The 27,965-nt window shown below is 41.1% G+C and overlaps 1 protein-coding gene and 1 long non-coding RNA gene across 12 annotated transcripts in view; one reads left to right on the forward strand and one right to left on the reverse strand.

Moving 5' to 3' along the window:
- Nucleotides 1-2,113, reverse strand: part of CACNA2D1 (calcium voltage-gated channel auxiliary subunit alpha2delta 1) — a 433,623-nt gene extending 431,510 nt beyond the window's left edge. For 3 of the 8 annotated variants that reach the window (XM_037388977.1, XM_037388980.1, XM_037388978.1), the window contains exon 1: nucleotides 770-2,099. In XM_037388977.1, coding sequence (XP_037244874.1) covers nucleotides 770-864 — 95 coding nt within the window. In that variant the 5' untranslated portion in view covers nucleotides 865-2,099. Of the gene's footprint in view, nucleotides 1-769 lie in introns of all 8 variants that reach the window. The other 5 variants (XR_005104430.1, XM_037388979.1, XM_037388981.1 and 2 more) reach the window with 5 other exon arrangements.
- On the forward strand, nucleotides 1-25,980 carry LOC119148597. Of its 4 annotated transcripts, XR_005104433.1 has the most exons (5): nucleotides 1-342; nucleotides 8,172-8,317; nucleotides 19,079-19,251; nucleotides 23,364-24,018; nucleotides 25,312-25,978. It is a non-coding gene; the product is annotated as an uncharacterized LOC119148597 (long non-coding RNA). The 4 variants fall into 4 exon arrangements; XR_005104431.1 differs by having other exon boundaries at nucleotides 23,364-25,980; XR_005104432.1 differs by lacking the exon at nucleotides 19,079-19,251 and having other exon boundaries at nucleotides 8-342; nucleotides 23,364-25,980.
- Nucleotides 25,981-27,965: the final 1,985 nt, after the last annotated feature.

Below are 27,965 nucleotides of genomic sequence, written 5' to 3' on the forward strand. Positions count from 1 at the left end.
GCAACGCCTACAGCTCCCGCAAAGGTGCCTTCGCGGCGGCCGCGTCCCCGCAAGGCCGGCGCCGGAGGGAGCCGCTCTCCAGTTCTGTGGCTTTAAGCAGGCGAAATCCCCCCGGGGTGGCCCACGCGTGCGCACAGCCGGCACCCACCGGCGGCCACGGGTCGCAAACAAGCCCCGCAACTGTCACCAAAGCCCTGCAACTGTCACCGAGCCCTGCGACTGGCACAACACCCGCGGCGTGCGCTGGAGCGCGGCCAGGGAGGAGGCGGCTTCAGCACAAGGCTCCGAACCCGCCCGCCCGCCGCAGGACGGCGAGGAAATGTGCCTTTTGCGCGGATTTTGGTAAAATTGCGAAAGTTTTAATTTGGGGGGTGTGGGGGTGTGGGAGAGGGAACGGCGTTAAGAGTCCAGCCAGGCTGAAATACCCGTTGTGGGAGGAGGGGGCGGGCTCTGTCACTCGAAACTTTGCTCCCGGAGCGGCGGAGCCCCGGGGTGCGCGGGCGCGGGGCGAAGCCCTCCCCTCACGACTGCCGCCGCCGGCCGTCACCGGGGCGCGCTCCCCCCCGCCACCACCGCCCCGGCGGGGACCTCCGCTGCCGTGACTCTTTCCCAAGGCAAAGCAGCCGAAATCCGGCAGTGTTCCCTCGCCGCCACTTCCCGCCCGGAGTTACTTTAGTCCCCGTTGTACGCCGGCCGGCGCCGCGCCCCCCGCGGCACAGAGGGCCGCCCCCGCGCCCCCCGCCCCGGCCCGGGCCCCGCGGGGACTTACGTGGTGGCCGAGGGGAAAGGTCCCTCCGAGGAGTGGTTCATCACCAGGGACTGGAAAAGTGTCAGGCTAAAGACTAGGAGCCAGCCAGCAGCCATCTTCCTGATCGAAGATCGATCCCCCTTCCCCAAGTCGGCGAGACGGCAGTAATAATAAATTCAATTACGGTGTGTGTGGCGGTGGGGGGGGCAGGCCGTTGTTTTTTAAAGCCTCCTCCGCTCCCCCCCACCCGCCCCCTCGCAGGAGGCGCAGCCCAGGGATGTGAGGCGAAGCGGGAGCGCGGCCGAGGGTGGGAAGGAGGAGGAGAAACGATGGAGATCTGTGGGTGGAGAGGGGGGAAGAGGAGAAACGGAGATACTCTACTCTCCGCTACTCCAGCAGCAGCTCCGGCTTCATCTGATCCGCCGCCATCAGGGCTACTTTTGTAACAGATCCCCGCTCGCTCCGTCTGTGCGTCTCCTTCCCCGGTTTATTCCCCTGATTGCAGAGCAGACTGAGGAGGAGGAGAGAGGCAGGCGGGGTGGGAGCTCCTGAAGGGAGAGGAGGAAAGAAGGGGAGAGAGAGTTGGCGACGGGCAGCTCGCTCCCGGCTCCTGCCTTCCCTCCGGCGGCGGGGGGAAGCCGCGGCGGGGGCGGGGGCGGGCGCGGGCCCTGCGCGGCCGCGCTCCTTACAAGGCAGCGAGGAACTCCCGGGCCGGGCCGGGCCGGCCGCCCCCGGCGCCGCGTGCCGCACCTCCCCGCCGCCCGCACGCTATTTTTAAAACAGCTTCGTGCCTTATTTTATCCCCCCTCCCCTCCTTTAAGCGGCAGCCTCACACAGCCCGTGTGCCACCAGTCCGGGCTGCATTTTCAAATATATTGTTGACCGTGTGTATATATAACACTCCACACGGATGAACGCCGCTGTGCCGGCCGGTGGCCCTGGCGGCGCGGCTGGGCGCGGAGGGCTGCCCCGCCGAGGGGCGCCGAGCGGAGCCGGCCCGGCCGCCCCCGCCTTGCGCAGGGTCCCGTCCCCGCCGGTCCCCCAGCACTGGAGGGATGCGGGGGCACGGCGGGGAGCCCTCGGGCTGCATCCCCGCCCCAGGCGCATCTCCAGCCTAGAGCGCAATTCCAGATCCCTTTGAAAATTCAGAGGACAAATCCCCTCCTCTCCCTGTCCTTTATTTTACCCACGTTCACACGTGCCAGTCTCTGTGGCAACTATACGTGCTTGGTACGAATGGAGAAAGTAACCCAGGAATATATTTCGTAGCTTATTTACTAAAGCAATTAAAAGTTCAGTGACCATTTTTATTTGCTATTCGATCTGTGGGTTGTTATTTTTGTTTGGTTTTCTTTCTTGTTATGCGTTTACATATTCTTACGTATTTAATTAAGTACAATTATGTGATTATATTTTAATATCTTTAATTAGTCCAACAGGTGACAATGAAAGAGCAGACCCAGTACTCATGTTGTTTTCATCTCCTTTCTACTTAAGGGCGGCATCATCTTGAATGTATTAACTCACAGCAGTTTCTATAAACCAGAGAAGTGTTCATCTCTATTTTAAAGGTGGCAAAAGGACCAAAGCTGAGATCCACAAATGAAGAATTGAGTGCTCACATTTGCCCAGGCATGAAGCCAGCGTGATATTTCAGTTGCAATCTGTAAAGCATGCAGTCAGTCATCTACATTGTTTCTGGATTGGAGCTGGCGCTTCAGAGCTGGTGGGAAGAACTCCCAGTTGTCTTCACCTATCCACCTACCTGTATGTACGTAGGATTCAGGGTTTGGATACAAGTCCGAAATAGCAATTTTTAAAATTATACCACAGCCTGTAGACTCAAAACAGGCTGAAGGGTATCTGTAGCCCAGCTTTTGTAGGTCTCCATAGGTTTTACAGTTTTGCCACATCAAGTGGCAGCACAGCTCATCTGAGCATCCCTGCTTTCTTAAGAGGGGTGCAGAGGCACCGATGGCCTCTGCTGCGATGGGTAACTGCAGAGTCGTGGGCATGTGACACAGCAGTCCTGCTTCATAATAGCATGTATCAAGATGACATCCAGGGTGGAGAAGACATTGGGGAGTGGAGTAAAGGTTTGGAGAAATGCACAGAGGAAAGAGGCTTGAAATGTGGGGTACTTCAAGTTGCACAAGGCCATGACAAATTTACTTCTTAGAGTGTCATTTAAGGTCTCACCTCACGCTTGGGGCCCCACAGTTTATCCAGTATCAAGAGGACATCAGTTCAGTTATGAGCATGAATATTCCCAAAAAAACACTGGTTTGGCTCCTTGATAGTACTCTGAAGGTAGGCACAAGTTCATGCATAAACTCTGCTGAGATCCACACACTGGATGTTCTTCTGTTAGTTGTACACCAGAACACTTAAAGCCTCGCAGTGAACAACACTCCTTCAGAATAAAGGATGGAAATGCCCGACCTGGCTCCTTCCCTACCTGAAGGATCCAGCACTTGCCCATGTCATCTTTGCTGACCAGAAAAATGCTCATGTTCAATTCCCAGCTGTGCTTCCCCCAGAGGCTCGCCAAGCCATGGGCACTGAACTGGGAAAGAGTTCTCTCGCGCTGAAGTGGGCAAATGGAAAAGGATGCACACATTGGTTAGGGCAGGAGAGGGTACAAATGACTGTGCAAGCCCACATGGGAAATGGTTTCAGTAGGTGGGAATAGCAAGACCACTCTCCCTCAGATGTGCCTTTTCAATATAATCTTGGAGGGACTAAGAAAGATCAAAGAATGATAATGTAAAATAATAAATAGAAAAGTATAGGGTTACACAGGAATGTTTTTTTCATCATTAGTACAATTTTCTATAACCCTGCATTTCTGATGCTGCATCCATCATTTATAGAGCTCCTTAGGGCAATAACTATTTCTACTAATAATTCCAACAACAATAACACATGGCTAGCAATGCAATGGTGCAATGCATGGGTGGGTTGGCACCCCACCTAGTACAGTAAGGTCTGGATTGTGACTGTTTCACCAGTACTAGTACACTGTAATGATAGCTGAAATGTGAAAATTATGCTAGAGAAAACATCGCTATGTTTTAATATAGCAATGTTTGAAGCATCAAATCTACTGTGCTATTTACAACTGCGTAACAAGGCTCTCTGCAAGGTAATCCTACAGCGAACGCTACTTACATGCGAGTGAATGCCTGTGGAGCTCACTGAAACCCGAGGATGAAAGAAAGGCAAAAAGCTATCTACATATGGCTCCCGCGTGGAAGAGAAATAGACAGGTTAACTCCAAACAAGCCAGCTGAGGTTCTGAGGAGCAGCCAGGGCTGGAAAAGGGAGCTTGGCAAGGGCTACCGATGTGGCATTCATGGGAAGATTCAGATCTGTGATATACGACTCAAGTTCAGCTTGCAAGCTTTACAGGATTTACAAGCAAACTTGGACTGGAGCCCAGTTTTGAGAAAAGCTGGTCTCAAATAACAGTTTTCCTTCAAAATTAAGTGAGGCTTGAAGCTGGGATTTGAATTTTTGCCTTTTTTTTAATCTGAAACTTAGGAAGCCAACGCCACCCTGAAGCACGGGGAAGAGAAGAATGCAGGGGTTACTCCAGAAGTAATGTGTTAGTTATTAATTACTCACTATTTTGTTTCACCTAACTATTTATGACTTAAAAATGCATTTATATGCCAGGTATTTAATAGAGATGCAGAATGTTTAGAAATGTTGATCTCATCCTACAAACATCCATAGATATGAGTAATTGTACTCAAATGAGTTCCCACTAGCTTTGACGGGAAAGTGTGATTGACTTAAAGCATAATACTAGCAGAATTAACTTTCCTGCTGTTTCTTCATCCTCCCATAAACCAGAAAAAAAAAAAAGAGCACAAATGTAGTTTCATCATGAAATTTTAAAAAGCCATTAAAACCTCCTAAGCGATCAATTCCTTTCCTCCCTTTGATGATTATATTATTTCCCTACACAGTCACATTTCAAACAATATTTTAAACACATGGTTTGTACTTCACAGCAATGTTGTACTGGAGATATTCTTATAATTTATCTGTGTTAAGGTTCCTAAAGATCTGTTACAGCTGACAAGTGTTCTTTTTTAAGCACTTAAATATAGACTTGAATGACAAACCATGAAAGTAAATCTTTCGTCATTCTTACTTCACCTCATTCTAAATTTATGTCCTGTCATGTCTGACCAAGACCTTTCTGTGAAGGAGCACAGGAATGATAGGGACTGGTACAATGAGAGGGGTCTTACAGAAAGCTTGCTTTGCACCTACTTGGTAGACTTGACAGTACTGCGCTTATGGTTGGACTCAATGATCTTAAAGGTCTTTTTCAACCAAAATGATTCTATGATTCTATTGTATTCTATGGTTCTGCTGAAATTACTGGGAAGCATTCTATTGACTGTGGTGGTCCATAAATCAGAAATAAAAAATCCTATTGCAGAAATACAAAATTTATTTTGCATCGAAGGCTTCTTCTCGGTTCAGTGTATCAGTAACAAGTATTAATCCACGATCAAGCCTTTCTCTTTAATTTCAAGTTCTGGATATATTATTTACATTTTCACAAATTAGTTATCCTATTGCAAATCCAGCATAAGAGACAAATGAGTGGGGCCTTCTGTCTCTCAAAAATATTTTCTTAAAAAATATATTGGGTTAGAACCAGATTCAAATTTTTATCATTATGGTTTTATACTTGTATATAAACTCCTCCTTCAATAATCAGCATTGTCATAAAACTTTTGGAAAACAGTGGCAGTTTAAGACTTAACATACAGTCATTGCAGCACTTCTATGAATAGTTACCATGCAATGACAAAGTGTCTTAAGTGTCTTTTTGGGGGGGTTATATTCAATAATTAGGTAGTGGCTGTTATTCTTGCTGGTCCTAATCTGCAGTGTGTTAGGTACACTTCATCTTGTGGTTGGGATGACAAGTATTTTGCTAGATGGAACCACAGATGTCATTCAGTTCAGCCAAAATGTGCTTGCTGAAATACTGCAAAAAGTATGACAAGGTCTTAATGCGTGTCCAAAGAAGAGCAACGAAACTGGGGAAGGGTCTTGATCACAAGTCTGATGGGGAGTGACGGGGGGAACTGGGGGGTGTTCAGCCTGGAGAAAAGGAGGCTGAGGGAAGACCTTATCGCTCCCTATAGCTACCTGAAAGGAGGTTGTAGCGAGGTGGGGGTCAGTCTCTTCTCCCAGATAACAGGCAACTGGATGAGAGGAAACAGCCTCAAGTTGCACCAGGGGAGGTCTACATATTAGGAAAATCTTCACTGAAAAAGTTGTCAAGCACTGGCACAGGCTGCCCAGGGACATGGTTGAGTCACCATCCCTGGAGGTATTGAAAAGATGTGTAGATGTGGTGTTTAGGGACATGGCTTAGCAGTGGGCTTGACAGTTCTGGGTTAATGGTTGGACTGGATGATCTTGAAGGTCTTTTCCAACCTAAACAATTCTATAATTCTATGATAATCAATGCCATGGTGATACCAAAATACCATTTTGTTCTTGGCATCTAGTATCTTTATGTCTGTGGGTTACACAGGGCAGGAGCAGGTAATCGTACTGAATAATTCTCATTCTGTTTCCTTGTGCAGGACTGACTAGAGAGCGCAGGCAGCCTGATCTCAATTTCTAATTTCAGGGGAAAAAACCTTATTGAAGGCTGCAGCAGATGGAAATGCAGGATCCAGCCTGCTGCAAGGGAGCTGAATTGTTTTACATATTTGAATTACATATCATTTTATATTGTAAAAACTTTGTGAGCTATATCCAGCAGCAAGATAGTCAACGTTGTTTTGTTCTCACCCTTGTTTTTATTCACATTTGAGTAAGCATGCTGCATCTAGTACCAAAACTTTCCCTATCTGATATAATTTTTTTTTCTTGTTATTGTCAGGTTTGAGGAAAACATTCGCCCTAATTCTAGTCATGAGAGCAGAGATTATGCATTTTCACACTGAATGTTTCTTTTGTTTCGTTGGATTTTTTGACACTGCTGTTAAACCAACAATAATTTTAGGAGAGTTTAATACTGAAACTTAGAGCTCAGCACAGTAAATATTCTCTCTGTGAATACCAAAGAACACTATGTTAAAACAAAGTGCCAGGCAGGTAAAACTTCAATCATTGTGCTGGTTTTCGCTAGGGTAGAGTTCATTTTCTTCATAGTAGCTAGGATGGGGTTGTGGTTTGAATTTGTGCTGGAAACACTGTGGATAACACAGGGGTGTTCTCGTCACCGCTGAGCAGCTCACACGGCGTCAGGGGCTTTTCTGCACCTCATCCCATCCCACCAGCCACCAGACCGGGGGGCACAGGGAGCTGCGGGGGGACACAGCCGGGACAGCTGGCCCCGACTGACACATGGGATAGTCCATACCGTATGGTGTTATGTCACTATATAAACTGGGGGAGGAGGAGCAAGGGGAGGGGTGTTTGGAGTGATGGTGTTTGTGTTCCCAAGTCCCCGTTACAAGTGACGGAGCCCGGCTCTCCTGGGGATGGCTGAGCACTGCCTGCCCATGGGAAGCAGTCAATGAATTCCACATTTTGCTTTGCGTGCAGACACAGCTTTTGCTTTACCTGTTAAACTGTCCTTATCTCAACCCTTGAGTTTTCTCACTTATACTCTTCTGATTCTCTCCCCCATCCCACTGGGGCTGGGGGAGTGAGCAAGGGGCTGTGTGGGGTTTAGCTGCCAGCTGGGGTTAAACCACAACACCCATTTAAGGAGGAAGCATAATGCAAAGTTTATTAAAGTATCACTGATCCTGATATATCTACACAAGATATTGTAGCACTATGTGGAGGTAGTTCTTTGGTCCTGAAAGTCTCTGTGTTCATTGCAGTCTTATTATTATGCTTCTGGGTTTGGAAGGAAAATTAACTTTTTAGTTCCAGAGTCACTGTGTTGTATTTCACAGTGTAATGTAGAAGTGCTTGTTGTAAATCTCATATTGATGTTGTGACACTAGTCACAGAAAACCATAAATGTCAGTAATCTTGCTGGAGAAAACCTTCAATTATAAATGTTAAACTGTGGTACGTTCAGAGCTTGTGAAGAAATATAACTTCTAAGAACACTCTTATACAAGTAACATATACGTTTTATATAAGGATGTGATTAAGTGACACAATATTTTTGTACAACCTTGTCTATCTTCCACCCAGCCCCTAATCTATTTTAGCTTAGTTTATTCTATCCCTTCCATTGACTTGAAGCAGATACAGTTCTTTCTTGAAACCAAAAGTATGTATGTATTTCTTTTTTTTCCTCCTAAATCAGGCAATTTCCCTCAAAATTTTCACCCTGTGAGACTCATCCTTACACCAGTAGAAGCTTTTCTAAATGTAAGAATGCTGCTTTCCTGAAATCTGATATCTTGCAACTTTATAGGTCTAAAAAAAGAGTACATCGTCCCACTGGAAGGAAAGGACAGCTGCTCCCTGGGATAGCAAACCGAATAATCACAGCAAACCACTGTCAGCCAAATGCAGTGAAGCCACCTCAATTTCTCATACCTGCTTAACCTCATCAACCAGGTGATTATGAAAGCTGCATTCAGAAGTTATTGTTGAGATTTTAATTAGCAATATTTCTGAAAAAGAATGAGTACTATCATGCTGCCCAGCCACAGACACTGCTTTTGGAAATTTAACAGGATGAGCTAAAGCTTAGTAGGAAAGTTGTATCTGACTCCCATCTTTTGGGAACGTGGTTATTACTGTTCCCATTCTGTACTTGGTGAGATACACACGGAGTACCTTCAAGAATAAAAAGATTTCTTTTGTCTTATCCAATAAGTAACAACAGGTAAGTACTGTGCTCTTAATTAAATGACTGTTGTGTAAGTGACTTGTGTTTCCAGCTAAGAATGACAGCCTGAAAGCGTGTGAGTGTTGGTATCTTTGGACAAGGGATCGTGCATGAATGAGACACGGTATTTGTCAGAGAATTGCCTCCAAGAACCATTTACAGAGTGGCCTCTGCATTCAGTGTTGGATCATCAACCTCCTGATGCTTTTAATTCGACAGCTGGGAAAAACTAGTGATGCCAGCTCCATCTGTAGTAGATCAACACAGACCAGCACCTCCACAGAAGGATGCATCCCATCCTAAAATAGGTGGCTGAGATGGTATCAGGATCCCATTTCGTCTGCTTTGCAAACTATTAGTGAATACAAAAATAACTTAGAAGGAATGCGGGGCAGGGAGAGGATAACCAAAAAAAAAAAAAAGAATACAGGGAAAGTAAGAGTTAAGAACAGGAAAGTACAAATGAGGAAGGAAGGTTGTGCATGTGGAAATGAAGACAGAACAATAAATTTATGTATCGTAAAAGGAAGATAAAATTTTTAAAAGGAGTGAGTGAGATGGAGAAAAGTAGAGTGAAACGAGAAAACAGGAACACGAGGAGGAGAAAAATTGATTAGGAAGATGAGATGGTAAGGGGAAGGAAACAGTGCTGAAAAGGAAAAGAAGCAGGTAAGCAGGAAGAGTAACAAAGAAGAAAAAGGGGAAGAAGAACACTGGCAGAGGTTTGGTCTAAACATACTGGTGCACACATGTCCACTTATTATTAAAAGATCGCAGATTAGGAATCGTAATGGTAAAAAGAAGACACACATTCAGCAAGTCTGTCAGTATGCCTGGGGAGCACACTGCAGCATGCTGTGACTTTGCCGTGGCCACGCTGTGCTGGATCAGAAGCCAGGCAGGCCCGTTATCTGGGATCAGGCCCATCCAATATGTTTTGCCCCTAACGAGAGATTATTAGCTCAGCTAATGGAGGCCACATAGCTTCTGGTTTAGGAGCACAAGAGCCACTGCTTGTGCTCAGGGTGAAGGCAGAACTCTCTCCTGTATAATGCAATATACCTCAGCCCGATCATACAGCATCTGCTACATATTTTACACCAACTGCAAAAATTACTTAAGGTAAATTTGAATCTCTTGTGCACCCATATTTTCTAATGAGAGAGGCTAATGGGATAGATGGTAGACTTTATGGCAAGTACTCTTAAGAAATAATAAAATAACAAATAAATATTTATAATATTCCTTCTCCAATCAAGCCTAAGGGCAGATAGGTTCTCTCATCTTTCATGGTTTCTTAAAAATCTTTAATTGGCAGTTCTTAAAAAATTCCAGTTCAGCTTTTAAAGTGACAAGTCAAAAGATAAAAGCAGCTGTAGGTAAAGTTGCACATCTGATCAGCCCCTGTCTCTATAATTAAAATGAGGCAATGGATTTTAAAGTTACATTTCAAGCTTCTGCTATCATTTTTGCAGCAAGTGAGTATTTTTACATTGTCTAAAAGTGTAAAGTATTTTGCGTTTGCCCATAGTATCTGTATGGGTCTAATTCTTTCCAGAATCACGCTCCGTTAAACTATGTGACAATAATGTCATTTGTTCATATAGGTCAATACTCCTTCCGTTGTCCAAACTATTTCAGCCATAATGTATCAGTGCGGTATCGTTAAGCCCCCTTGTAATAAATGGCTCTGCGCAGTCTGCAGTGCCATGCAAAGCAAAAAGGGCAGCTCTGTACAATTCACTCCAAATGCTGGGATTAGTTATGTTTTAGACTTCATATTGCACTTGCATATGTTATTAATTACTGCCACTCCCAATTTAATAGCTGTTTCCATAGTAACTATGAGATTTTTAAAGGTGCAAAGGGAAGTAAACTGAGTAGTTGTTTTGGGTTTGGTTTGGTTTTTTTTTTCTAGAAGGAGGACAAAGAAATCTGACAAAACATATATGTGTCTGTATTTGTATATATAAACATATATTTATATACAAATATATGTTTATAAATCTCCAATCTAAGCAGTGCAAGATAAACAAAAAGTAATAACAGAGAGGAACATGGATGTTTTCAGAAACCAAGCTACTTAAATATTCAATTATTTAAATTAACAATCTGCTCTCACTTAATCCTTTCCAGTTTAATCCTAGTTTGCACTTTTTGGTACAATCTAGAAAGTCCAGTGAAGTCAGAGTACGTGCAGTGCAAGTAAATGTGGAGTTATGTCTGTCTCCAGCATCACAGATTTGCTAAATACACTACCAGAGGCACTGGTTTAGAACTAAAAGTTTTAAAAACTTAGGTCCCTATTGCTTGAAAGAATGAAAACCTAATCATAGACTTAATATTTTATGTGAATTATAAATTAAATGCATGACTGTGTCTCCTCCAAATGAAATACAGCTTTTTACATCTGCTGCCCAGCACATTTACCAGAACAAGAGCAAAGTGTATCATATCAGCTAACACACCCAGTACCTGTTATTATCTTTGAGTCATCTCTAAATTCTGTCTTCAGACAACACTTGCTATTGGTTAAGAAGTATTCTGAAAACATCTAGGTAGCATGTCCTGCCAAGTGGAGATATGGAGACTTTAATATTTACTCTCATATCAGAAAATAAAATAAAAATAAAAGCAATAACTGAGAAATTATAAATTATTGCAGCTTGAAACTACTGTGGGGCAAAAAAAAAGGTGAGAATTATTTTGATATTTCAAGATGTTATGCTGAAGTAACAGAAATATTTCCTTTTCAAAGGACTTTTCAAGTATTTCTTTACATTTATAACAGTTGTTCTTAAAGGTAATTAAAATTGAAAGAGGAAACAGAGAAAATATGTTTATTGCCAAAATTCACATTTTCTTAAAAAGATAAACACCCTTCACTCTGGGAAACTACTAGCACTATTTCCTGTAAGTAAATGTGAAGATCACTTACCATACTCTAACTCTTAAAATGTCAATGAAAATTATAACAATCTGAGCTGTATTTCCATCAACAGTTGTGATACAAAACGTGTCTTTAAAAGTCCCGTTCTCTCTGCCTTGAGTACAGAAAGCCTTTCCCCCACTTTGAAATGCAGATGACTGACTCCAGGAGTACCACAGGAGTTCTCCACTTTTTATTACCAAGGGAAGCCCATTGTCAAGTCCCCCATGTGCCCATCTGTGCTCTGGGAGTGGAATGGGAACCTTTGGAAATGAATAAGCATTTGTCCTGTGCACTGCTGAAATGCTGGTTTCAGAGTTTTAGTAGGTTAGGAGTGATGCCCATGTTGTGACTAACCTTCAGAAGGGTACAGAGCACCTCAACCGCTTATGTTTAAAATTGTCATCAAAACATCTAGCTAAAGCACACAGTAGGTAATAATAATACAGGATATAATAAAATAATTAAGCATATGGAAATAGAATCTTTTTTTAAAAAAGGGGGCTCTTAATGTTTCGCAGGATAAATCTGGACTGAGAGTTTTCCTTTTATAACACAGATCAATGTTTCCCCAGTGAGCAGGGAAATTCCTGTAGGACCTAAGCATGTTCTGCCTCCCACGCGACACTTTGCAGCAGAAATCCTCTTTGAGGAGAAAAAGTTCCTCTCCATAAGAGGCTACTGCTATTTTCTCATCTGCCACCTTGAACTGGATGCCCACGTGCACAGCCCTTGAGCTGCACCACATCTTGCATGATGTCCTATGGAAAAGTCACCTTACCAACTCCCCAGAGATTGCCTGAGACCAGGCTAAGGCACCTGCTAAGAAAAAGCAGCAGCAGCAGTAGATGGGGCCACTGTTCATTATTCCCTGGAAACAGAGTTCCTTTGTTTCTTTTTGACCTTGGAAACTTCTTCTGCCCTTGTCTAGCCTTTTCTTCTGGCCAGTCTCCTGCGGTCTGCATTCTAGGCGTAAAAAGAGATGAGAGGGAAATCATTTCTGAAAACATGAAAAGTCTTGGGAAAACATTGAGAGGAGGACATAACCTTGAGAGTACCCGAGTAAAGGAGGCAGATAACCTAATGCAGGGTCAGAAAAATGAAAGGAAAAGGATTAATTAAAATGTACTAAAAGAGTTTTGAAGATGAAAAAGAAATATAAGTGCTAAGTATTTTTCTTTGTAACAGAAGCTCAGCTGAAAATCAATGGGGAAAGCATGGCTTTTCTTTGAGTGGTGATTTGCATATTAATATTGTGATAGCATTATGCAATAGTATATAAGACAGATTGGGTAAACAAAGGCTGTGACCAAACATTTCAGCTTTTCCCCTACGTCTATTCAAAATAAAACTGGCAGAATGTCACACTGTAGGCTTGTCCTTGATTTGTTTCCAGTAGAACATTAATTGATGTGTTCCCATGTTTTGATATGTGATTTACAAGCTCTATAACTCAAAGGGTGATTACAGCCAGGCTAGCAATCTGGATGCCAAGCTTCATTTCAGTGAACTGTCCTGGGTATTTCACTCTAGAAATCATGCCTTTCTAAATGTGTGGGAGACAATATTAAGCAGTGGCAATCAACAGTAGTTTTCTGTTGGTGTAGCGGGAGGGAGTATTTTGAAATAGCTAGTGCATCTGCTTGGTAGCTATTTTTCTCTCAAACTGGAAAAATCTCCAATGTTTCAAACAGAATACTCACAAAATACCCAGAAATCCAGAAGTCTTCACTAAGAACATTCTGTATTTTTTTAAAATCTGGTTGGTTTGTTTGGTTTTTAAAGCAATCAAAATGAATAGAATATATACAACCAGGAAAAAAAAATCACCCCAACCCAAACAAAACCCCAATTTTCTTCCCCTAGTACTTCAAAATTGCTTTGCAAAACTCACGGTAACCCAGAAATTTCTGAATTACAGTTTAATTCCAATACAATCTACAGTGGCTCAGCTGTGACCCCTAAATAGCAAGGTTATAATGGGAACTGTGAAAAATTCAAGCCCATTATTGTAATACCCTGTGTTACTATAATATTAACTATCCATTTCATGTTTCATGTAGTTTTCTAATATTATTTCATTTGGTGAAAGACACTTAACAGAAATAAAATTGGAAGCAAGTTGTAGAGAGTTTGTGTGTCAAAGAGAAAGTACTGTGATTGTAAGTTTATTTGACCAAAGGCTACTTCCAGTACAGCAGCTTTACAGGTTAATGTCTCTTTGTTATAGATCATTTCAGCTCACACATCAACATTAGCCAGAAAATGGTATTAGGATTGAGTAGCAGGGTACTAGAAGATGGGTAAGGCACACTGCTATAACTTCGCAGTGAAAACTGGCACATATTAGCCAAAAAACTGTGGAAGCAACCAGCAGCAGTAAATTGGTGATAGCAAAATGTTTAATATATTGAAAACACAAATGCTAGTTCATCATTTCATACATAGAACCTGCTGTCTGAAAACTGGCTATAAAGAATTTGCTTTATCCAACTTTTAGGGGAGCACAATTGCCCTCTTTTTACCAGTGGGATACGTTGTCACTTCACTGGGATCCTGTGCCAGTGCAATCCTCTTTTCAGCCCCCTTTCAGGATTTGTTGCAGAGTCACTGTTTATGGAGACACTCTTTTACTAATGCCTTTTGCAACAGGTGCAACTGCCTATGTGCAGGAGAGGTTGAGTCTATTACTTCTTGTACAAACTCATCTATTTTGTTTCTCATCATGGTATGTGACTGATATTTCAGTGGAACATTTAATGATGTGAAGAATACTTGTTCTTAGTATATATACTTTCTTCTTTTCTTTTTCATGTGTTGTTTTATCCATATAACTTTGCACTAGAAAGCCAAGCACACCTTAGTGTGGGGTCAGAAGGAGAGTGGCCCAGCCTGAGGCTTTTCAGTCCTTCAGGCAACATGAAATTTTGATGTGGAAGCAAAGTGGCTTCTTAGCAGATGAAAGAGCTTATGAGAGTTTAAATAAGGAAAAATAAATGGAAAGTAGCAGTGTAGTTTTGATGTGGCAGGGAGAGTGGTATAACTCAAGAGAGGTCAAGTTCGGAAGACAGGGCTAATGGGAAGAAAGTGGACTTTGCAGAAGTTCAGGGAGGAGAAATGAGACTAAGAATTTGTGGGAGGACATAGGAGGCTGTATCTTTCCCTGATACTTCTAGTAAGCATATTGCTATGTCTGAGAAATGAAGTTGCTGCCCTTGGCCTTCATTTCACACATTTAACTGGTCTTTAGTTATCTTTGAATTGTACCTTGCATGGAAAGTCCTGGATATTGGGTAATGAAGCCCTTAAATTTACTAAAGATTCTATGGAAATTACAACATAGAGAGGGGAACATATCCAGAAATAATTGCAGCTTTATGTACGCTGTGTCCAATGGTCCACCTCCTCAAGCACTGAAGTTTGCTTCAGTTTGTGTCTAGCTGAGCAAATGAAGATGCAAATAACCAAGACCAGGTCATCCTGTGGCTTAGAGCTTCCTGCCAGCTGGAGATAATAGAATTAATTTCTGCCGATTCTGCTGTATGAAAGGAGGATGCTAGGAGTTAGCAAAACATGCTCAGAAAACGCCGTGTTCCTGAGGTCAGAAAGTTGTAGAATAAAACAAGAATTGTCAAAAATCAAACTGAAATTAAAAGAAGAACCAGAAGTTTCACTACTTTCATAAAAGAGAGGAGCGGAGGCATTATACAATGGGGCTAAGGGAAAAGGTGAATTAGCTATGGCTATTTTAAAATAGAATTTTAAAACAGGTAAAGAATAGATTGGAAAGAGAAAAAGTGAAATGTTGAGGTAAAATGTTGGTTGAACAATTACCTTAAATATTAAAGACTTTTTCCATGTAATATTTTCATTAGTAATCTTGGCGTTAAGTATGTCAGCCCACATGCAGCCAACAAACCTCAGAAGTCCTCTGTCCCCCTTAGATCAAACACAGAGGAACCCAGCCCTCATTTCCACTCCATATTTTCTGATGCTTGCTTAAAGACAGGTAGATAAACTTTTGTCCACCACCTTCTCAAAAAGATAAATTTCTCAGGAGTGGAGAAAAGTCAAAGAAATACAGGTGCTTCTTCTTTTTTTTTTTTTTTTTTTCACTGATTCTTGGCAGAACAAAATGCTCTCTGACATAAGTTGTTCAGCCCTTCTATCCTGATTGTTTTCTAACAAACTATTTAAACAATTTGACTTTCAAATAGATAAATTACCATTGATACTATTTTGGGGCAAGACAGTTGTTTGGTACACTTGAATGCTAAGTCAGCTCCTGGGCTATGTAAGCAAAGGTTGCTAAGATTCAGCTATAAACTGACATTCTTTCAGATTGATGTCAGAATGTGACATTCAGTAATATCAGATGCAATCTTCATCTCATTTTAAAACTGATGTGTGAATTTATGCAAGCCTAGAGAAGGATGACCAGTTAGCTTTGCTTCAGAGGGATTAAATGGTCAGAGAGGAATTGCACGCTTACACTAAAATATCAGGAGTTATAAACTGTTAGTAACAGCCTCTGTCAGAGCAAGGTGTCCTCTCAGGAGAGCTATGGGGACTCAGACATTTCCCTTCAGACAGAATTTTCATATGTGGTTTTGTTCCAGGTAAGTATTAAATCCCAATCCTTAAAAATGTCCCACACAAATAAAGCAGTAAGCTAAAGCCAGCTCAACAGTGGTTTGATTTTACATCTAAAATGTTAACACTGATGAGAAATGCAAATGCAATACTGAAGCAGTAGCACAATTGGATTGAATTTGCTAAGTGTTTTGGAATTTTTGCTGAAAAAAAATGGAGGAGTATATTTCAGAATATGTGTAACATTTAATGCTCCACTCTGTGCTCTATTTTTACAACAACTGAAATAAAATTCGAATGATTTAACACGAGACTTATGTAACTACAAAATTAACTAAAATATTTTTATTTAAATGGAAGAACTAAAAAAATCTTAATTTTACCCCGCAGCTTGGGCATTTTTCAGTTTGACCTCGTCTAATTGTTTCTCTGTCAGTCAGAGAATCTGGCATTATTCACTCAGCTCTTTCCCTGAAATGATCTTCCTTGTGATGTATGGCAGAATTAGAAATGAGGCTACCTCTAGCCTTCTGTAGGCAGAGGAACAAACTCAATAAACTAAAGATCCTGAAGCCAAAGGAGGAATAAATGAGCAGAGAAAAAAGATAAAAGAAAACCAACCAACCAAAAAAACCCCCAGAAACAACCCAAAACAACATGCAGTACCTTAAATTACCATTAAAATATCAAAAAGCTCTTACTATGGGTTGGGTTTCACCCCAGTAAGAGGTTTTTATTGTTCAGGCTGCAAGGTTTTTTTATGATAGGAAGTATTCAGGGCAGGTTACCGACAGAAAGAAATAGGGTGACTTCTGTGCATTGGCCTCACTGCAGTGTCTGCTGGGGTTGGAGGCAGTTGGTGGGGAAGCCCACCCTGGGATGGACAGGAGAGGACTCCACGTGCTGCACTGTGCATGAGCTCTCCTCTGCTCCTGCCTTGCACGTCCCATTGTCCAGCATGTGGCTTTATTAATCATTTGCTCATTTTGCAGGAACCAAGGAGAAAATTGGGAAAGATGAGCGTGTTTCTTTGCAAACTCAAGGCCAAAGGAAGAAAGGAGACGAAGGGCTGAAATAGAATCTGTAATTTACACAGCTGCAGTGCCACAAAGGCAGGGGGGTGGCTAATACTTTGCTTTTCCTCATTGCTTTCACTTTTTTTCTACTTTCTAACTCTTATTTTTTTCTACATTGGAATTTTTTTTTTTCTTTTGACAGCTCAAATCACTTACCCAATGGAAAAGTAAAGAATAATATGGGGTAAAATTTGGAGAGAGATAGCCATGGATGTGCATTGTCTCACAAGCAAAAGGCATTTTATTTTGTGAAAATCCTATACAACATTCATCAGTTTTGGAGCTTATTTTATATGCTGTTATATGTTAACTTTACAATAGAAAAAAATCTATTGTATTTGCAATTTTGTTTTTTTATTGTACTTGAAGTTTTATTGTGATGCCTTGCAATTGTAGGATAATACAGTGCTATGATAGCAAATATTCTATCATATGATTTCACAGGGACACTGTGAAAAAGCTGTAGTTATAAAATTCTATCTGTTCCATTAAAAATGTGTTGGAACTGTTGCCTGTTTCTTCTATTTAGATACAATTTTTTTATTAATTTTTTTTTTTGGTAAAGCAGGTTTTTTGAATTTGTTTATTTGTGCAACATCCACCCTAACAGTCACCATGTAAAGCCAATATATTCTAGCCTATGAAGCACAATAAAAAAAAGAACAAATAACAGATGTTTCTAAGTACAGTAGAATAGACAATGGTTGATAGCTGAAAGGAAAAATTCATTAAGTACACCACAGAGAGCTTTGTCTACAGAGGTAAAATTTTTATGTGCTGAAATTTATTTATTTGTTTTTAATAATCGTAGAATAGTTTGGGTTGGAAGGAACATTTAAAGATCATTTAGTTCCACCCCTCTGCCAGGGACAGGGGCACCTTCCACTAGACCAGGTTGCTTCAAGACCCATCCAGCCTGGCCTTGAACACTTCCAGGGATGGGGCAGCCACAGCCGCTCTGGGAAACCCGGTAAAGTTTCTCACCATCCTCCTAGTACAGAATTTCTTCCCTACGTCCAATCTAAAACTACCCTCTTCCAGTTTAAAATTGTCACTACAGGCCCTGGTAAAAAGTGTTTCTCCATCTTTCTTATAAACCCCCTTTATACATTGAAAGGCAGCAATAAGGTCTCCCTGGAGCTGCCTTTTCTCCAGGCTGAACATCCCCAACTCTGTCAGCCTGTCTTCACGGCAGAGGTGTTCCCAGCCCTCTGATCATTTTCATGGCCCTCCTTTGGACTCGCTCCAACACATCCACATCCTTCTTGTACTAAGGACCCCAGAGCTGGATGCAGTACTCCAGGTGGGGTCTCATGAGAGCAGAGTAGCAGGGGAAAAATCACATCTTTCAACCTGCTGGTCACACTTCTTGTGATGCAGCCCAGGATATAGTTGGCTTTCTGGCCTGCAGGTGCATATTGCTGGCTCATGTCCAATTTTTCATCCACAGTATCCTCAAGTCCTTCTCTGTAGGGCTGCTCTCAATCCACTTCTCCTCCAGTCTGTATTGCTGTTGGGAATTGCCCCGACCCAGGTGCAGGGCCTTGCATTTGCCCTTGAACTTCTTGAGGTGAATAATGTTAATTGTCTGTTTTCATGGTCCTAAAAAAAGGACCTAATTCCTGGAGCCTTTAGTTACACTGAAGCAAGTCAAAAGCTCCTTTGAATAAAGGCTAAGGTCCTCAGGTCTACATTTCTAAGCTCTGCTCTTCCAGCGTGGTACAAATCAGAAGAAAAAGTGTTTTAAGTAGATACTCGGAAAAATCTGTTGACAAAGAAGCTTTGATATATAACCATTAACACACCCCTCTCTTGGCTTTTGGGTCTTGCTGTGGTTTTGGTTTTTGTTTTGTTACAAAATTATTGCCATGAAATATTTCTGCTTGTAGGTTCTTCTCAGCCAGCGTTTCTGGGGATTCATGGGATAAGCATAACTTAAGGCTGTTTCAGTTACCAGAGCGACTAAACTTATTCCCAAACACAAAACGTGGCCTGACGTCAGAGTTCAACAGTGTCCAGCTGGCCACAGCTCAACCCTGGGAAATTTTTTTGCAGATAAGAGGTATGTCCCAAGAAGTTCAGAGAAATGCAACTGGTATAAAACCCCAGATGTGAAGCCCAGAGCAATGCAACCCCCAGTCAAATGCTGAAACGATGCTGATTTAGTTAATTTTCATCGCTGCGTTCATCAGTACATGTAGCTTTTGCTAACAGGTTTCCTGTTCAAACACTGTTAGTGTTAGGAAATGTTTAATGATAGAAATTTGTTAATGCTGTGATTTGAGAAAGCCTGAACTGATGGCAGTGGCTTCCCCAGAGCATGTGGCTAAGTTATCGCTAGGGTAATTTCTAGCTTGTTTGCTGGCTTTTAGCAGAGTTTCCTGATGGCAGCAAATATATGGCAACTTTTATATTGGTACTAGTCATGGCAAAAATAAATTTTTATTTTGGGAATAAAATTTTCCCCAGGGAAAGGAAGGATACCTGTGCTCATTTTAGTTGAGTCTTGCTAGTAGAAAGACTTAGCTTCTCAGTGGATTTCAGATGATTTTAATTTGAGTTTAGGCAATTTTTTCCCCTACCCATTTATTCATCTCCTTACAAAAGAGACTCTCTGGGTTCAGAGGCAAATGGCAAGTTACTACTTCTATCTCCAGCCAGCAAAAGTTAATCTCACTATTGCCAGAAAGAGCGTATCCTCCTAACATGGGTGCCTCACTGAGACATCTGAAGTAATATTACATTAGTCTGAACCAAAAAGTCAGGGATTAAGTCCGAGCAGTTTACATATTATCCAGTAAATATATCCTGGGATCACGTATTAAACCATGAAGATAAAATAATTGGTCAGGTAGTTCCTATATGAGTTCTTCTATACTGTATGTGTAATATTGCTTACAAGCTCATCTCACTGTTGTGCTGATATGAACAAAATTTACTATAAGGCTTACGTATGGTGTAGAAGTATGAGAGAGTCGTGGGAAGATGGAGAAAACACACAATGGGGACTGAATTAAGGTTGCAGAGGTGGCTTTTGAGTGCTTGACTCTGTAACCTTTGTAACCTTAATAATGTCATTTTAATGCATACTATGTTTTGTTTAATGCTTCTGAGTAGCTACATTTGGAATGAACTCCACCACCTGCACTGAAGGAAGCAACTCAATAGGTCCTGACCCAGCATGGCCTGTTGTGATCAGCCTGTGTAAGGTCACACGCATCACCCTTAGCCCTAGAGCTGATGACAGGGTGCAGAAAAATTCTGTCCTCTGTTTCGGGAAAGCCTAATTGCTCACTTTGTCATGTTGATCTTGTAACGTGTCTCCTGCTCCTACTGCTACTCAGTAATTTTCTGCATAGAAATACCCTCTGTGCACTGTCACCATTCGCTCTGTGACATGGTGGAAGTACTGTACAGACTATTTCTGTTGGATTTCACTAGGGAATGTTATTTCTCCCTGGAGCTGCTTCCATCAGCTTCATGCTATTTCTGTCTCCAAAGAAACAATTCTAAGCAGCACCCTTCCTACTGGTATCAATCCTTTCCCCTCCTCCCTCTCAGAGCTGGCAGTCATAGTTGACCCTGTGCCAAATTAAAACTCGAGAGGGTTACTATCCAAAGCATTTGATATATTTTAACGCTTCAGGATCCTTGCACTGTAATTTCATCCTATACTTGAGCAATGCGTTGCTCAGCTCCTGAATTGCCCCGAATTCAATGTGCCCAGCATCCCGAAGCACTGCACTTGTGTGCGGGCAGCTCTGTCAATTAGAATATCAGTCTATGACAGCAGCATGCTATTACAACTTTATGGTCTTAGATGTCCTGAGTCAGTACAGCAGTGGTTTAACAAGCTGCGTCTTTCTCTGCAGTCCTGTGGGCCATTTGCTTGGATACAGAGAGGGGAGGGGGGATGGGAGGGGGATGGGAAGGACCATTAACCTTCTCCATGCCTTGGATAGTCCTGAACTCCATGAGTAGAACCCCAGCTCTAGTCTGAATCTAAAAAGCAGCACTTAACTTTTGTGATCTCCTCACCATTACTTTGAAGGCCATTTTACTTAATTAGAAAAATGCACCCAAATTATGTCCACTTCACTGGTGTCATATGTTACCCTCAGTGGCCCCACAGAAAAGAGAAACATCATTAAACATAAACTCTCTTTCAACAAATGCTATCCTGTCAGCAGTTATTTCATGCAATGTTATCTTCCTTTCCTCCCTATTTACCTAATGACTTGGTGTTGTTATTTATACTACTTCTGTGTTGATTTATCCTACCACCATATGTTCACTTACTTTAGATTTGATGATAATCATCTTTTGTGGTACATGCACTTCCATGTACTAATTATTGCTGAGATGCAGTTGTTCGGTTTTCAGAAATGAAAAGGCAATTTCTTTGTATTTTTTTATCATTCAGAAATACAGGCTTCTTTTGCAAAAGAAGGGGGGAAAAAAGTTTTTTTTAAAAAAAAGATTAATCTTTAAAATAACATAGGAATACAAAAGAAATAAGGAAGGTGAAACAAGAATAATCTATGAACTATTCTCCATTTCTAAAACTTTGCTTTGATAGCTCTGACTGCTAAATGTAACTGTTGTATAATTTCAGAGGATATTCAAATAGATTGCAGAACCTATGACAAGAAGAAAACATCTAGGCAGATCTGTATATACTTAATGGTGAAAAGTAACCAATACTTGCTGTTATAATTCCTGTATATGTTGTACTACATTATGCTAATATTTTAGGAATCGTAAGCCAGCTGGCTGATACAATGGTCAAAGTGGGTTTTGTGTGGCATGGAAATTCATAACTGATGATCTTCACGGGGTTTTTGTATTCTGCATTCACTCCATTTTGCAGGATGGAGTGCCAAAAATGAAGATTTTAGGTCTAGAGAAAAGGGTGCTCTTAATTCATTGATTCACTTTGCAGAGGGACAGGAAATCTTTTAGCCAATGTTTTTTTCATAATCCCATAAAACCTGTCCTTTAGCAGAACAACACATCAGAGATGAAAGCCATAGAAAGCCACTTCTTTCCTGACTTTCCTGTGGAAGGAGTGAGGACATACCACTTTGGCTGGTCACACATTTCTGAAGAATTTGATTTGTATTGATACATTCGGTTCCTTGTGATGTTACCTGGGAATTTTTAATTGCTCTGCAGCAGCCATCAGAACTGCAGTATCCTTGATGAGTCTCTTTCCTTCACTGACCTAGCACTAAACAAGCTGCCTTTTGTATACCAGACTGCAGGCTGCATCAGGATGTATATATTAATATCTTGATGTTGAAAACTGTACCCTCAGAACAGAAAGGAATCAAAGCTGCAAGGACTAATTGAGCACCTGAAACACCTGCCTCTGTTTTGTCTACAGAGGAAGTTTAGAGAAGCACTCTACCAGTCAAATCCCATATTTAATCACAAAGGGTTTTAAATAATTTAGTTTTGATCCACCAACCGAGCTGAAAAACATCGGGAAATATTTTTATTTCACCCAACTGAAATAAAAATATTTTTTTTAACAAAAAAGACTGTAAATGAAACATTTTGAACCCCTAAAATAAAGGAATAAAACTTCAGCTTTAGTTTTATTTCGAAGTGTAAAATTAAGCTTGGAAAGGAACCCTGTTTCGAATAATTTATTTTTGCACATGTTGAAAAGAAAATATTTAAAATAATAGAAATTTAAATTTGTGTATCAGGGATGAAGTTGTTTATAAGTTCAGTGCAGATGTCTGTCTATATTTGGCCTATCTGAAACTACAATTTTTGAGAATTATATATTCACTGATCTTTTTTATTCAGATCTCATATAGCACAAATTTTATACGGAATGGAAGTTTTAGTACCTCTAAAAATGTGGCAATAACTAACTTTTTTTTTTTTAGGGGAATAAAAGATTGAATTTCTTTTTACTCTTCAAATGAAAATAAAAATCATCTTTAGTGTTTTTACTTCTAAGGATTCTATGGGTACCCATTCTTTCAGTCATGGCCCGTGATCCTGTGGTTTGTGCATTCACGTTATTATTGTTATAGCTGACTATAAGCATGACTCAGTAAACTTCTGAGCAAAATATGACTACACCTAAGTAAGTGGTTATCCAAATGTTTAAGTGTTTCGAATCAGTATGTTTAACCTTTCTGATTTCATCATTTTTAGCGTATCTCCTAGCAAGAAGGGGAAATGTTGGCTTGTCTGTGAGATGAAAGAATGCAGCTTCAGAGCCCAGGCAACGTGCATCTCTGAAAGAGAAGGGAGGAACCATCAACGTCTGCATCATGGAGACCACTGACCACAATCCCCACCCAGCCCTTGCCAGAACAGCATCTCTCAACAGCACCCAAGGAAATGTTCTCTGTGCTGCATGTGTCACCTCACAGAAACACAAGCCTGAGAGCCTGCAAGATGCAGGAGCTGGACCTCAGGTCTTCCATCTCCATCCATAAAACCAAACGGCTGGAGGGCTGTGCAGAGCTGTGGTTTGCTCCCCAAAGCTGCTCACATGTGGTGTAACCCGAGCACCAAATAATCTTGGGCTGGAAAGATACACATGCAGTAAACTCGCCTTGAGAAAATAATTTCATCATTGAAAAATTTGCACATCCAAGATTTTGCATGATTCAAAGGAAAGATATTTTCATAAATACCTGAGGATTTGAGGACTGGCAGTTGTAGTATTTGTAGAGTTGTTTGCAATAATGCTTTTGGAATAAACTTCTGGATTAATCTTTTCTTCCATAAAACCTACAGGAGAATTCCCCAGTTTCTCCATTCTCTGAGGCATGGAGTTGGGAGGAGAAGATTTTCTACTTTGGTATGATAACCAAGATGCTCTTAAACATGAAAGTTCCTAAAAACAGTTTTAATGTGAATAGTATTTTAAATCAAGGGTGACGTTTTTACTTTTGTGCTATTGATATCATTTGTCAGATATTTTTTTGTCTTCTTCATTAACTAATTTAGAGAGGTGTTGAAAGCTTTTTGTAAAAGTAGTATGTGTCATATCACTTGGATGATAATGCTGAATTTCTTGCAGAATCTCATATAACGACTGCAGTTATAGCTCTGTTCATTACCTGAATAGATAACAAAATTGCCCTTCAGCCATCACGGCTCTTGCATATTTGAAACATATGTGTTGATGGTTGAAAGATATCTCAGAATATCCGTAATGAGCAAAAAGCCTGATCGGAGAAGTGGGTGGTATCCTATTCACTGAGGTGTTACAGGCATATAATCAATAGGGCTTGGAGGACGGAGGTCATTTTTATCTCCTAAATTATCTTGTTCATTTATATGTGAATCAGACATTCATTAGCATTTAAATATTTTTGACATTTAAGACACTCCCCTATTTCTATGAGATTTTGACACAGTTTCATTGAATATCTTTTTATAACCTGAATCTAGGAAATTATTTTAACCATTTCTACATATTCTGTCAGCTGTGGGTGAACCATCAAGGATTTAGAGGCTTGCTTGTACTTAAACACTCAAATGTACATGTTTACAAGGAGCTTAAGCCCTGAACAAGGCATTTACTGTTACATCTTTTTTAGAGGCAGTTGAGGAATCCTCTGAGGCAGAAAGCATGAAACTTTCTGTAACAGTGGCTGCTGCAAGCAACTTCCAAACCCAAGTAGGCAAGGCAGAAAAAGGAGGGAAGAAAATACAGTACTGTGTCTGCTTTAAAGGCTGGAAGCTGAAGGGAGTGTTTCAGCTCCCCAGAGGTCAAGGGAGGAAGCCTGCAGCAGACTACTTGAATGTTAAAACTTCTGTTTCTAGGTATCTCATCCCAGGTGTGAAACGACTCTTTATGCTGATTTAGATTTTACTGAGAGACCTAACGCCAGTAATAGAAAGCAAGAGAAGCCACAGAAAGGAAAACGACAAGTTACATCTTTGTATCTGGGTTGAGTCTTATATTTTGGACTTGATCTCTATCTGAAAATAGTTTTTCCTCAAATCAAGAAAGCTTCTCTGGGTGTCCAGCTAGCACCTGAGTGGAGGCGCTGTTATGCCAGGTGCACCGTTTGTACCTGGGTTTCTGAAGGAGTGAGAAACTTCAACCATTTTAACAATGACCTGCTATTTTGTTTTATTTCAGCTTGTTGAACTACGGATTTCCTACAAGCATGAGTATCTACTTAAAGTTGTATCTAAATACAGCTGAAGGCTTCTGTCAGGGCTGGCCCAAGACACCTGGTGCTTAGTTTACAGGTGTCTGTTATCACTTCCCCATGGTTAGGATCAGCTGGGGTTTGTGCAGAGGGAGCAAAAAGAAGCAAAAGGAGCGCTTTTATAAGGAAAGACAAAGGAAACAGCTACAGCATAAAGACCTTGAAGTACATCAGCTGCAGCATCTCCTGAGAAAGACTTCAGCACGTTTCCTCTCATCAGCTACCCACTTCTCCCCCTCTGCCTGGCTACAGCTGTGCGAATAAAGCATTCTTTTCCCCTGAAAGTTCTGGAAATGAGAAAAACAAAGCACCTTTTGAGGTCAAGCCAAGATTTATTTTAGGTTCTTGGAGAATCAAGAAGTTTGGGTGGTTTTTTTTTTTAAAAAAAAAAAAAACAAAACAACAAAACAAACCAAAAAAAACAACCCCAAATGCTCTAGCTTAAACAAAACATTACATTTGACAGGGAGGAAAACATTTTGTTTTCAAGCCTTGTCCTCTTAAAATAAGTGTCATAATGAAAACCATTTTGAATGGAATAAACAAAAGCAAGCTTTGTTTTTTGGTTTGTTTGCCTTTTTTTTTTTATTTGCAATGTCAGGCCTGTATGATTTTTTTTTATTATTCAGTTGTGTTTTAATGCAATTAGGAATTTTGTGAAATCAGTGCACATTTTGGAAATCTTTTTAGTGTTCCCACAATTGTGTTTTTCTTTGAAAATAATCCATCATAGTGGTCATAGGTTGCATTCACTCCTGGTCCACAGACCTGCACTGCCACAGACACTGTTTCTAGCTGATCCAGTAACTGAAGTTCCCTACCAGTGAAAGCCCCCTTACCCACTACTTTTTTTTTTTTAGGGGGGGGAAAAAAAAAAAAAAAAAAAAGCACCAAACCCTTCAATTTGCAGGACTTCAAAAGAAAACTGTGAAGTCTCTGTTCTAGAGTAATAGGGAACTTCTGGTCCGTCTTCCGACCTTTTGCCTCCAGTAACTGAACGTTTTTGATACTGAAGTTCCTGCAGTACCTTGGTGAACTCCTGCTCTATGACCCTCTCCACAGCATCCCAGAACTGGCTGCCTGCAGAACAGAGTGGGACTATCAAAACAGGCAACTAAATTCCCTTATCTCATTTTTAAATCCCCATTATAAGAACACAAATACACACATTTTTAAAAGCGTTTAAAGCTAAATTAAAAACAAAACACCAACCAAGCAACAAACCAACCTTACTAAAAGGAACAGAGGAACTGAATCTTCAATTCTCCAGAGGATGAGGGCAAACTCTGGTTGCTTCTAAGCCCGCTACTAGGAGGTTTTTGTTTCCTGAGGTTCAAATACAGCCTGCCTCACCTTTTTTCTTCAGGTGTGGAGCTTTGCATGCCAGTGTAGGCTTTTCTATCATCCTTATTAGTCTTATATGAAGCAGCTGTTACCTCTTTCTGAGCAGCAAGCAGGTTGCCAGACAGCCTGAGGGGCTAACCATCTGACATCCATATTTTGTTCACAATAGGTCCATGACTCATGCTTTCAGGGGAATACAGCGGTAGGTAGGTTTTGCCTCCTTTTGTGCGATGATAGATGCAGGTTTTTTTCCTACTGCAGCTGGACAACCAGTACAGTAGCATTTCTTTTCTAAACCACCACCCCCCCACCACCACCCCCCAAAAAAAAAGTATTTAGCTGCACTGTTTCATTTATTGGTAATACATGCTCATGAAACATTACACAAATAACATCTCTCTTTAGTACCTTACAATGAACTCACTTACAGCCAGTTCAATTCAGGAATAAGACAAAAATAAACTTCCTAGTGAAGGCTTTCGACTTCTATGGTTTTTAACATAATGCCTTGTGATAGGACCCTCCTGGCTGGGCAGGAAGGCACAGTATAGTTTGTATTCTAGTTATGCCCATGTACCTCGAGGTGACTGTGCTAGGCACTGTGAGGATGCTGTGAGTTTGTTGTTCTCCAGGACAGCTTACAGCCTCGCAAGAATGGTGAGAAGCAGGCTGGAAGGGTGAAGAGGTGTGCTCAGGGGCAATCAGCAAAACCAGATGTAAGCACCCAGCTTTTGATTTCCCTCTCTCCTGTTGACTGCCTGGAAATTTTTTTTCTCTTTCAGCAAAAAAAAGGATGGAAAATTAAAGCTCTGACAATCCTAAGGAAAAAGGTAATTGAAATCCACCAGAAACAACCTTTTTGCTCTTAAAATCCTAAAGGATTATTTTTTCCACCCCCAGCTTTGTGCAAGCTCCTTAATTCTTGTCAATACTTCAGATCCATCTCTCCAATTTATTCTTCTCAGAAATAATTTTTCCATTTAAGTAACTGAAAATCACCCCTTCCTTTACTGAATTTTTCTTCTTTAACTAAATCCTTTCCTGTGTTTTCATTTGCTCTCCTTTATGCTCCATACATTCCTTGGCCTGGAACCATTCCTTTTTCATCTGAACTATAGGATATATGCAGTGTTATAAAATAGCATAAGCCGTTTATATAACGTAAATTCCACTGATTAATTGATTCTGAAAAGTCCTCTTTGGCTGATGAGATATGCACATTAAAGAAGAGATCAAG

This window comes from Falco rusticolus, chromosome 5 (assembly GCF_015220075.1).
Source record: "Falco rusticolus isolate bFalRus1 chromosome 5, bFalRus1.pri, whole genome shotgun sequence".
In the NCBI taxonomy this organism is placed as follows: domain Eukaryota; kingdom Metazoa; phylum Chordata; class Aves; order Falconiformes; family Falconidae; genus Falco; species Falco rusticolus.